General features: G+C 43.3%; 2 protein-coding genes across 7 annotated transcripts in view; one reads left to right on the top strand and one right to left on the bottom strand.

Moving 5' to 3' along the window:
- LOC132484243 (uncharacterized) overlaps positions 1–5,753 on the bottom strand; it is a 31,285-nt gene extending 25,532 nt beyond the window's left edge. For 3 of the 5 annotated variants that reach the window (XR_009531166.1, XR_009531165.1, XM_060090547.1), the window contains exons 1-2: positions 5,273–5,753; positions 4,759–4,871 (exon numbers count right to left, since the gene is read on the bottom strand). Coding sequence is in view for 3 of the 5 variants with exons in the window: in XM_060090547.1 (XP_059946530.1) it covers positions 4,759–4,871; positions 5,273–5,564 (405 nt within the window). In the remaining 2 variants the exon portion in view is untranslated. Of the gene's footprint in view, positions 1–4,758; positions 4,887–5,272 lie in introns of all 5 variants that reach the window. The other 2 variants (XM_060090546.1, XM_060090549.1) reach the window with 2 other exon arrangements.
- THEM4 (thioesterase superfamily member 4) overlaps positions 5,608–12,514 on the top strand; it is a 47,346-nt gene continuing 40,439 nt past the window's right edge. Inside the window, exon 1 of one of the 2 annotated variants that reach the window (XM_060090550.1) lies at positions 5,608–5,838. In XM_060090550.1, the coding sequence (XP_059946533.1) occupies positions 5,740–5,838 (99 nt within the window). In that variant the 5' untranslated portion in view covers positions 5,608–5,739. The remainder of the gene's footprint in view (positions 5,839–12,514) is intronic. The other variant, XM_060090551.1, reaches the window with a different exon arrangement.

The following is a 12,514-nucleotide window of genomic DNA, read 5'->3' as shown; positions in this document are numbered from 1 at the left end:
TATTTACAATAGCATCAATACATATGAAATACCTAAAGATAAATATTACAAAAGATGTACAAGACCTGTATTATAAATTATAGCTGAAGGAAATCACAAAAGATTTAAATAAATGGAGATACACAACCTGCTCATGAGAAGTTTTGTTGATGAGTATAACTTGCTTATGAGAACACTCAATATACTAAGATGTCAATTCAAAACCCCAACACGTTTTTTGTAGGTACTGACAAACTTATTTTAAAATTCATATGGTGGGCTTCCCTGGTGGCGCAGTGGTTAGGAATCTGCATGTCAATGCAGGGAACACGGGTTTGATTCCTGGTCTGGGAGGATACCACATTCCGCAAAGCAACTAAGCCCATGTGTCACAATTGCTGAGCCTCTGCTCTAGAGACCGTGAGCCACAACAACTGAAGCCAGTGAGCCACACCTACTGAAGCCCACGCACCTGGAGCCCGTGCTCCACAACAAGAGAAGTCACCACAGTGAGAAGCCCGCATGCAGCAACGAAGACCCAATGCAGACAAAAATAAATAAATAATTTTTTTAAAAATTCATATGGAACTGCAAAATATCTAGAATAGCCAAAACAACTTTGAAAAAGAAGAACAAAGTTGAAAATTATTTCAAGACTAGACACAAAGCTACAAGAATCAAGACGGTATGGTATTGGCGGGACTTCCCTGGTGGCGCAGTGGTTAAGAATCTGCCTGCCAATGCAGGAGACACGGGTTTGAGTCCTGGTCCGGGAAGATCCCACATGCCACGGAGCAACTAAGCCCACGAGCCACAACTACTGAGCCCACATGCTGCAACTACTGAAGCCCACGTGCCTAGAACCTGTGCTCCGCAACAAGAGAAGCCACCACAATGAGAAGCCCGCGCACCACAATGAAGAGTAGCCCCTGCTCGACGCAACTAAAGAAAGCCCATGTGCGGGAATGAAGACCTAATGCAGTCAAAAATAAATAAATAAATAAATAAATAATTTTAAAAACCTACAAACAAGAAATGCTGGAGAGGGTGTGGAGAAGAGGGAACCCTCTCGCACTGTTGGTGGGAATGTAAATTGATACAGCCACTATGGAGAACAATACGGAGGCTCCTTAAAAAACTAAAAATAGAACTACCATACGACCCAGCAATCCCGCTACTGGGCACACAGCCTGAGAAAACCATAACTCAAAAAGAGTCATGGGGCTTCCCTGGTGGCGCAGTGGTTGAGAGTCCGCCTGCTGATGCAGGGGACACGGGTTCGTGCCCCGGTCTGGGAAGATCCCACATGCCGTGGAGCAGCTGGGCCCGTGAGCCATGGCCACTGGGCCTGCGCGTCTGGAGCCTGTGCTCCACAACAGTGAGAGGCCCACGTACCGCAAAAAAAAAAAAAAAAAAAAGAGTCATGTACCACAATGTTCACTGCAGTACTATTTACAATAGCCAGGACATGGAAGCAACCTAAGTGTCCATCAACAGATGAATGGATAAAGAAGATGTAGCACATATATACAATGGAATATTACTCAGCCATAAAAAGAAATGAAATCGAGTTATTTGTAGTGAGGTGGATGGACCTAGAGTCTGTCATACAGAGTGCAGATAAGTCAGAAAGAGAAAAACAAATACCGTATGCTAACACATATATATGGAATCTAAAAAATATATATATGGTTCTGAAGAACCTAGGAGCAGGACAGGAATAAAGACGCAGACGTAGAGAATGGACTTGAGGACACGGAGAGGGGGAAGGGTAAGCTGGGACGAAGTAAAAGAGTGGCATGGACATATATACACTACCAAATGTAAAATAGCTAGCTAGTGGGAGGCAGCCACATAGCACAGGGAGATCAGCTCGGTGCTTTGTGACCAACTAGAGGGGTGGGATAGGGAGGGTGGGAGGGAAATGCAAGAGGGAGGGGATATGGGGATATATGTATACTTATAGCTGATTCACTTTGTTATAAAGCAGAAACTAACACAACATTGTAAAGCAATCATACTCCAATAAAGATGTTAAAAAAGAGTATATACTATATGATTCTATTTAAAACGTGAGAAATTGTAAACTATAAGTGACAGAAAGCAGACCAGGGACTTCTCTGGTGGCACAGTGGTTAAGAATCTGCCTGCCAATGTAGGGGACACGGGTTTGAGCCCTGGTCTGGGAAGATCCCACATGCCTCAAAGCAACTAAGCCCGTGCGCCACAACTACTGAGCCTGTGCTCTAGAGCCTGCAAGCCACAACTACGGAGACCGCATGCCACAACTGCTGAAGCCCGCCCGCCTAGAGCCCACGGTCTGCAACAAGAGAAGCCACCGCAATGAAAGCCTGCGCACCACAACGAAGAGTAGCCCCCGCTCACGGCAACTAGAGAAAGCCCGCGCACAGCAACGAAGACCCAACGCAGCCAAAAACAAATAAAATAAAATAAATAAATTTATTTTTAAAAAAAGAAAGAAAGCAGACCAGTGTTTGCCTTGAGGGTAGGAGGCATGAGGAAACTTTTGGGTGACAGGCTCATTATCTTGATTGTAGTGATGTTTTCATAGGTGTCTACATGTAGCAAAATTTACCAACTTGTACACTTTAAATACATGTAGTTTACTATATGTCCCCATTAAACCTCTATAAAGCTGTTCACAGTATTAAAGAAGAATGGTGAAAACACAAGTTTCACACAGTGGGCTTATTTCATTAAAGCATAGTTTTATCAAAAACAAGGATGAAAATTTATTCTTTGCGTGAGCCACACAAACATCCAAGAAAAACTTCCATTTCCAAGACTATCAATCCTATTCCTAGACTGTCATCCGCCCCATCTCCCTCCAAACTCGGCCAGACATTTCATGTGTTGTCAACATGAATACATCAGATAAATACCTGGTGAGGAAGCCAGGTCAGAGTGTGGGTGACTGATCCAAATGCACTGCCACTACCTGACAAATTTTAAAGTTATACTGAGTGTAACTGACCTAGAAGAGCTGTTGGTACATTTACAATCTTAGCAGGGCTGGAGTCTATTTATGGGTTTTGATGGACTCTAACTACATTGTAATTTGTACATATATACAATTTTAAGTTATCTGTATAACCTATCTTCTTATTCACTAACAGAAGTCATCTTGATTCATGGGTTTGTTTTATAATGTGCCTCTATCTGCATGCACCACATGGAAAGACAATAAACACAAAAAATACTTCAGGCTCTTGCTACTAAACAAGTATTGAAGCAATGTGTGTGAGCTATTAAAAGAAGTACTACAATTAACAAGACAACTTGGCACCGTCCACGCCCTCAGGAAACTGGAATACTATATTGAAAAGGAGACAACTTCTCTTAGAGATAGAGGGTACGGTACATGTGTTGGGGGAAGGGGGGCCATGAGACAGCCTCCTAAAATTACAGAATATCAACAGCCACCCCTTATGCCGAATCATCTTCAGTTTGAGTCGCTTTTACACGCCTTAACTCTCAAATTCCCTCTATCTCAGAATGCTATACCTTTACTCCCAGTTAATATGGTGGGTTTAAAATACACTGGGCATTCTTTCCTACTGACAAACTGATGGAGAAGTTCATGTAATCAAGGAAAATATCTGATACTAATTGCTCACAAAAAAAAAAAGTAGAAGGGGACTCTCTGAACTTAGACCCAAGCCCAAAGCCAAGTTTATTTATCTCTGATAAATCTCTCCTGATAATAATCCCTCCAGTCCCACCTTTACTATGTGAGTAGTTACACAGCTGTGTTGGTGGGAAAATACTGTGTAATGATGTGCTGGGGGTAAGCAATTCTAGTAACCCGTTATTCTAGTAACCATTAAGAGTCTTAAAACTTCACCTCGGGATGGACTAAGACTGTGGTATACTGGTAAATATTTAATAAGGTAAGAAAGGAAGGCCCTCATTTGCAGTATCTAAGTGAATACTCCCAGTCAGTCAATTTTAAGCTACCACTGTGATGTGACTAAATGCGATGTTGGGAAGATGTGTGCCTAGTATTCCCCCCATACAAATGAGATAAAGATAAATAACCTCAAGAGCACATACAATAGTAAAATGTAGTAAAAATAATTAGGTAGTTACAGTTTTTAGTATCTAATACTGTCACCGGCCAAGCCCATTAACAATTCCTGGGAAATAAAAATAGAATCTGGGTAATAAGACAGAGTTTAACCTTTTTCTTTTTCTTTGTGCTTAGTCTAGTTTCACTTGCTCACAGGGTGTTGCATGCAGAGATCTTACACCAGGCCCTTCAGACCAGAGTTCCTAGTGTGAAAAGGCTGGGCCTGGCACCTCAGCTCTGGGCCCCTGTCCAGAAGTGCTGCACAGGCCCCTGCAATCCAAGATGGCTGGAGCAGGCCCAGTGCAGATGTACTGCACCCACACCTCCCACACACTGCTTTCTGAAGCCTTGAGCAGCAAACGTGTGTGTGGGGGGGGTGCCTACGCAGACCTGCCCCCTCCCTGCTGACAAGAACCCTATAAAGCAACCCCAGCCAAACGCCTTTGGGGAAGAGCACGTACTCGAGAGCTTGAACTCCCACCTCTTCATTCTGTGACTTCCTTTGCGTCCGAACCAAACTCGGGTCTCCTTACTGGCTCCAAAATACCGGTCAGAAGGACACTTGCTGGGGACTGACTGGGGAGTGTCATTACAATACCTTCATTTTTTTAATATTACTTAATTGTAAGTTTATATAATTTAAATTTTAATAATGGCAGTGTTTAAGGATTGGCTAGCCGAATACTTACAATTTTAACGAGACTGTTCAAGTCACCTTCAACACACCACTGGCCTGGGGGTACTTTCTTTCTGAGGTGAATACAAGATAACTTCAAGTAACTTCTGACTTCGGTGACTCCTACTGAAAGAGAAGGTCCTGGCAACAAGTAAAACTTGATATATTCTTTTTAATACAACAATGAAGAAACAAGAGCCCAGGTACAATTAAAGAGCGTACAAGGTGTTAGGTGGTGGAGTGGGACTTGGAGCTCAGATATGTCTGCAAAGCTAAGAGGTGAATACATCCGTCAGGTGTTGCTACGACTTGTAGTTGAAAAAGCCAGACTCGAGGGCTTTTAGCTCTGCCCGGAGCCTTAAGGGTGTGTGTGGAGGGGCGGCGCAAGAGGTAGAGAACGTAGCTTTGTAAGCGTATGTCCTCTGCACCCAGAAGTCTCTCTACAGATCAATCCCAACCATGGATTTGTCCATGGCCTCCAAGAAAATATTATATTCCTACAATCCGCTGTGGGCGCTCCTACCCACCTGACAGCTTAAGTCTTCTGCGGGAGGTAGAACTACTAGGGAACAGAGAACACAGAATTCGGTCGGCCGGCGCGAGACGGGAAAAAAGCCAGAGAATCCTCATTAGTAGCGCGTGGCCGCCTGGGCTGAGGGGCTGAGGGCCGTGAGCTGTAGCCGCGGAGCCGCCCTCCCAGGCCCCGTCGTCCTCTCCAGGCCGCCGAGCTGCCGGCGCCGCGCGCACCTCTCCAGCCGCCCTCTCGAAGCTTGACATTTGCTCCGGAAGTGGCTCCGGCGCCCGAGGAGGGCCTAGCATTTTACCGGACGAAAAGACCGACGCCCGCGCTGCCTTCACGCCCCGCCCTCCGCTCCCCTAAGTTAAAGAGGAAGGGCGGGCCGTTGGGTGGCTGGTTGGGTGAGTTGGTCTCTGCCGCGGCCGCGAGCCAGCCGCCGCGCTTCCGGCGGCCGGAGCCCCGCGCACGCTCGGAGCCATGCTGAGGAGCTGCACCGCGGCACTGCGCAAGCTCCGGGCCCTGCGCGGCAGGCGGGAAGGCGCGTCCCCCGCAGCGAGGGACCCGGTACTCGCGCGGGTAAGTCCCAGGCGCTGGGCGGCGGAAGTGGGCAGAGGGGTGGGACTTTCCGTCAGGAACAACCATGTGATATGGATATGTTCAGCTGTTTATCCATTTCCTCAGCCAGCTGACCTCAGAATAAAAGCTAACATCAACTCCAAGAGGCATCAGTGTTAACGGGGTCACCGGATCTTTCGGTTCTGAGATTCAAGCCGTAAGAAATTGCACAGGAGGGTGACGCCGTTTGTTGGTTTTTTTTTTTAACATCTTTATTGGAGTATAATTGCTTTACAATGGTGTGTTAGTTTCTGCTGTATAACAGAGTGAATCAGCTATACGTATACATACATCCCCATATCTCCTCCCTCTTTAGCCTCCCTCCCACCCCCCCTCTAGGTGGGGTGACCCGTTTTGAAGCAGTGTGCAGGATGCTTGAGTCATGTTAGCAGGTCAAGGAATACAGCTGCTACTAATATTAATAAAGAAAGGTTGTGCCTTAAGCAAGGTCACATAGAAAACACGTGGTACAGTTGGAATCTGAACCTAAGCAGTCTGCCTCCTAACCATTACATTATACCTTCAGGAGAAGGGCACGTCTCTAACAAGGGTTTAATCCTAGTTCTCTCTACTAGTTTATCTACTACTTTACTTATCTACTAGAAAAACCGTTAAGATATTCTGTCTTACCATTTTTCAGTCAGCAATTAATACATATATTTGCCGCCTCTCACCAGCTATATCCAAGGAATATCTAAAGATAATAGTTTATAGGGATATTGGCTTAATTCTAGATAATTCAATTAAGTAGTACTGCTTAAATTGTCTTCTCTGAAGGAGATCCATTCAATGAAAATAATCATTTTGGACTCGGACACACACAAGTGGATCCCATATAATGATAGTTAAAACCATTTTAACATCTCTGATGTTAAATGTTAAGTTCAAGAATTTTTTTTTTTTAAATACTGATTTATTTTATTTTTGGCTGCATCAGGTCTTAGTTGCGGCACGTGGGATCTTTGTTGAGGCTTAGTTGTGGCATGAGGGATCTTTCGCTGTGGTGCACAGGCTTAGTTGCCCCGCCACATGTGGGAGCTTAGTTCCCCAAGACCAGGGATCCAACCCGTGTTCCCTGCATTGGAAGGCAGATTCTTAACCACTGGACCATCAGGGAAGTCCCAAGTTCAAGAATGTTAAAACAATTTCTATACAGTCCTTATTATTAAGCAGTCTGCTTGAATGAATAATGAAATAATGTTCACTTTGGGAGAGTCAAGGTAACTAATAATAATTTATAATGAAATCAGCTTCCTTGATTGTTTTAATATTAGAAATAATAAAGACAACCAACTTATATTAAAATAAGTAATAGTAAATGGTTAATTTTTTAAGGTGAAGTTTTTAGCAAAAAGAAAGGAGAGGCTGGCACTTCTAATAGAAACATTTAATAAATATTGTAATGGGATTCTAATGGTGTTAGCTTTAGGGAATAAGTAATAATTGATGGAATGAGGATGTTTTTATTGGCAGTTATTTAAATTTTTCCACTTGAAGTCTAAACACTTATGGTTGAATATACAAAAGAGCATTAAGTATGGGCCATTTATAAGAACAAAGACGTCAAAAGAGAATTCTAAAGTTACAGTCTCACTTCCAGGCTCGTGCAGAATATACTTCTCTTTTCAACTTCGGGTTAAAATAACTACAAGACTGTGGTTGGGAACCTCCAGATAGGGCTATGCGGTAGTCATGTTTCTTTCTTCTGGGCCTTTTGTCTTCTACCAGTTCTTCTCAATCCTTTGGAGACAGGAGATGATACCTCATTCCACTTATCACTATTTTAAGGCATTCAGGATTGTCTTGAATAAGTGGTTCAGCTTCTAGTGTCTTACTTCAGAAATTCTTCGATATAAGAGGAAACCTGACTTTAGCAAGGATGTCAACCATAAATGGCTGGAGATTAGGTTCATCATATTTCAACCACCTGACCGTAGCATCGTAAACCTGATCCTCTGCTCTCACAGTTAGAGTGTCCTGGTTGAGGAGATGTGTAACTCACCTGGCATCAAGTTGTAGAAATTCATCAGTTTTATAAAATTCAGTAAAATGCTGATGAATAAAGTCATCTGCAGTTGCATTCAATTTAGGACAGTCTAGACACTCTGCTAGCCCATTTATATCAAGACAATTGGAAGCATCAACTTGTTCTTTGAAAAAATCAACACACATTTCTTCACAGGTTCAATCTGGTACTGGTTTGCTCCATCTAACAAAGACTGAACATTGTTGCTATTCACAGAAATTCTAATGCTATAAGAGAATTCCACAAGTTATTTAATAATGTCAGGTTCAGGGCTTCCCTGGTGGCGCAGTGGTTGAGAGTCCGCCTGGCGATGCAGGGGACAGGGGTTCGTGCCCCGCTCCGGGAGGGTCCCACATGCCGTGGAGCGGCTGGGCCCGTGAGCCATGGCCGCTGAGCCTGCGCGTCCGGAGCCTGTGCTCCACAACGGGAGAGGCCACAACAGTGAGAGGCCCGCGTACCGCAAAAAAAATAAAAATAAAAAAATAATGTCAGGTTCAGCATCTTTGAGTTCTACTTCAAAGGACTTTGGTTCAAGCATGTTAGTTGTGAACATTAAGTTTAAAAATAACTGGCTGCAGCAAGGACAACAGAGTGAACAGCTGTCTTTTGTTCCTGGACCATAAGGATCACATCACACAGTGTTTTCTTTGGATTTATGTAGCTTGTCAACAAGGTTCTGCAGTCAGTCCCTCCCAGTGTGATTTCAAGTTGACCCTGGGTATAAATCCCTGGGTAGACTGTAGATTCAACTATAGTTGAGTGGTGGATTTAAATCACTGTTTCCGCATGTTATTCATGACGCCCATGAAGCTTGCCAATTTAGCTTCCTCTCGAGCAGCAAGTTTCTTCTCGGTCTTCTTGCCGCTCTTCTCCACCCCGGAGGCTGCCATCCTCAGTCAGCACGATTCACGCCTGAACCGCCGTTCCAGGCAAAGGGTTGCAGGCTCCCGGTACTCTGGGGCTTCTGTTTAACAAACACCTTGACCGGGATGGGTGGCTGCAGCGCCCTGCTCCCGAACCAGCGAGCCAGCGGCGGACCACAGCGATAGGACAAGGCCCTGTGGCCCCCTCAAGCTCGCCAGGAAGCGACGACGCGGGCTCTGCTGCGTCTCCCTTAGAACCGAAGCCCAGAGAAGGAGCCTGTGCCAGCTTACTTTTAAAGAATAATGAGTGCAGATCGGTTATTAATCCTGTACCATCGTGCACTTTGGAAAATAAAATGCCCTGTGCTAATCTCACAACAAAGATAAGTTTCTTTAATCTGTTGGTGTCTTGTAATCTATGTTGAGAATATTTATATTAACAGTATTTACGGGCTTTATAACAGTATTTACAGGGCTTACAAATCATGCTTCTTTTGGTTCAGTAACTTAATCTTAAAAAGAGACACATTAAAAAGTTGTAACTTGGGCTTCCCTGGTGGCGCAGTGGTTGAGAGTCCGCCTGCAGATGCAGGGGACACGGGTTCGTGCCCCGGTCCTGTAAGATCCCACATGCCGCAGAGCGGCTAGGCCCATGAGCCATGGCCACTGAGCCTGCGCGTCCGGAGCCTGTGCTCGGCGACGGGAGAGGCCACAACAGTGAGAGGCCCGTGTACCGCAAAAAAATAAATAAATAAAATAAAAGTTGTAACTTAAGCCCCACTTGAAAAATACATAATCAAATATCTAGCAAGACCTTTCCTCTATTCAGGGCAACAAAAAAAATAGTGATTATCCCTCACCTTTATCCCTCATGCACAGAGTCTATGCTGTGAATTTACAGGTGCCTTTACTTCAAGTATCTCTTAAATCTCATCTCCTTGGACTGAAACTTTCATTATTTTCATTTCTCACAACATCATAGTGTTCATCTGTGGTCCCAAACTCAACATGCCCCAAACTAAAATTAATGGTTTCACTCCTACTTTCCGCCTCCTGACATGTACATAAACACTAACGAAAACCTCCTCTTTCTTTTCCTTCTATCCACTCCAACCTTCAAACCACAAGTCAGGAATCATCCAAAACTCTTCTACATTCTCTTCCCCCATGATCTTGCGCCTCCCTCCCACCCTCCCTACCCACCCCAATCATGTAGTTTTTAAAGTACATAAATTCTGGAAGTAACCTAACACACACAATTAGTCATAAATTAATATGTATTGACTAATACCTGTCAAGAGGTAGAATAGGATGTGTAAGCTTTGGAGTTGTGAATTTGGGCTTACCACATCCATAGGTCTCATCTTAAATAGGGAACTCTAGGTTTGATCAGTTCTAGCATCCTTTCATGGACCAGTGCAACAGAGATAATAAAGGCTTTTAGGAATTAGAATGACTCCCTTGACCCTGGGCTCTCCTACCTGATTGTAACTTTGAAAGTCTGGGGGATTCAGCTAAATGCAACAATCTTTTTTTTTTTCCCCCCTTTTTTGGCACTGCATGGCATGTGGGATCATAGTTCCCTGACCAGGGATCAAACCCACGCCACAATCCTTGGTCCCAATATCCTAAATATCTCTTAAATCTTTTTCATTCCTCTCTACCTAGTTTACCTTCTGACCACATTTCTCCTGGACCTTTACAACAGTCTTTTAACTGGTTTCCTTAACATTGCTTCTCACCTTACAATTCATCCTTTACATCAGAGGGAGCTTTCTAAAACCTAAGTTCATGTTACTGCTTTGCTTAAAACTCCTTAAGCCTCCCCATAATGGAAAAAGTACTTTGCCACTCAAGTACCACCTTCATGATTCTTTAAAGACTCCTTTCTTTAATTAGCCTCATCCTAAGCAATAACATTTATGAAATCCCAAGTGTGATGTGCTATTTATGTCCTTTTATTGATATGATATTCATTTTAAAATACATATATCATTGTCCTTGTGCCAGCTAAAATCATCTTTCCTATTGGCCTTTGGAAACATTAACCCAGAAGATGAAATCTAAGCCTTCGTTAAAGCCAAAGAGCCACTGTAGTGTCATCCCTCTTCTGCTTTGCCATCCCTATCTTGCTGCTGTTCTCTTTGCACCTTTCATGTATGAAGACTGAAATCCTAGCAGTTCCCCATCTCTCTGTGCCTTTGCTTGGAACAGCCCTCCTATTCTTTCCTTAGTGAACTTTTCATACTTTAGAAATCACTGTATCAGTCCTCATCTTTCTGAAGTTTTCCCTGAAAGTCACTCCTTCTGTGTCTGTATCTATTTCTTTTGTAACATTTTTCACACTCAAGGCAGCAATCACTTCAGGACAGGGCCTAAGTCTTCTGTCTTTGTATTACGTGTTCCTGGCACAGAACCAGAGCATATAGTAGGGCTCAGAAAAGTTCATTGCAGGACTTCCCTGGTAGTCCAGTGGTTAAAGCTCTGCACTTCCACTGCAGGGGGTGTGGGTTTGATCCCTGGTCAGGGAACTAAGATCCCACATGCCATGCAGTGCCAAAAAAGGGCGGGGGGGAAGATTGTTGCATTTAGCTGAATTCCCCCAGACTTTCAAAGTTACAATCAGGTAGGAGAGCCCAGGGTCAAGGGAATCATTCTAATTCCTAAAAGCCTTTATTATCTCTGTTGCACTGGTCCATGAAAGGATGCTAGAACTGATCAAACCTAGAGTTCCCTATTTAAGATGAGACCTATGGATGTGGTAAGCCCAAATTCACAACTCCAAAGCTTACACATCCTATTCTACCTCTTAATTGACAGGTATTAGTCAATACATATTAATTTATGACTAATTGTGTGTGTTAGGTTACTTCCAGAATTTATGTACTTTAAAAACTACATGATTGGGGTGGGTAGGGAGGGTGGGAGGGAGGCACAAGAGGGAGGGGATATGGGGATATATGTATACATATAACTAATTCACTTTGTTTTACAGCAGAAACTAACACAACATTGTAAAGCAATTATACTCCAATAAAGATGTTTAAAAAAAAAGCCATCAGTGCATACTGGAATTTGATTGGAAGAATAGGCACATGAGTAATAGCTTTGAAAAATAAATTAAATAAAAAGAGAGAAAAAAAACTATATGATTGGGACCGGATTCTAAGGAAATAATCCAAAGTAGAGAAAAGACTATATTCACAGTGTTCCAATGATCCTTTTCATTTAAAGCAGCAAAAGATTGGAAACAATTTACATGTACAATTTAAATGGTTAAGTAAATTATAGTGTATCATTTTAAAGGACTGTTTTTCTGCTGTTGAAAATGGTGATAACTGAGATTAAGGGCATGAGAAAGTGAATACTAAAGAGTTTTAAGTGATGAAGCAAAAGAAAAATTATATTTCTTACTGAGATTACAAGTATATTAAGAAAAAAGCTATAGTTAAAAAAACTTGGAGGAGGGATTTCTGTGGTGGTCCAGTGGTTAAGACTCCAAGCTCTCAATGCTGGGGGCCTGAGTTCAATCCCTGGTCGGGGAACTAGGTCCCACATGCTGCAACTAAGATCCCACATGCTGCAACTAAAAGATCCCTCATGCTGCAACCCCGCATGCCTCAACTGAAGATCCTGCACGTGGCAACAAAGATCCCACATGCTGCAACTAAGACCCAGCACGGCCGAATAAATAAATAAATATTTAAAAAAATAACTTGGAGGAAATATGTCAAAATTTTGCCATTAG

The sequence above is a fragment of the Mesoplodon densirostris genome, chromosome 2, assembly GCF_025265405.1.
Source record: "Mesoplodon densirostris isolate mMesDen1 chromosome 2, mMesDen1 primary haplotype, whole genome shotgun sequence".
Taxonomy (NCBI): Eukaryota; Metazoa; Chordata; class Mammalia; order Artiodactyla; family Ziphiidae; genus Mesoplodon; species Mesoplodon densirostris.
The sequence above is the reverse complement of the archived record's forward strand: the minus strand, read 5'-3'. Positions and strand labels throughout refer to the sequence as shown.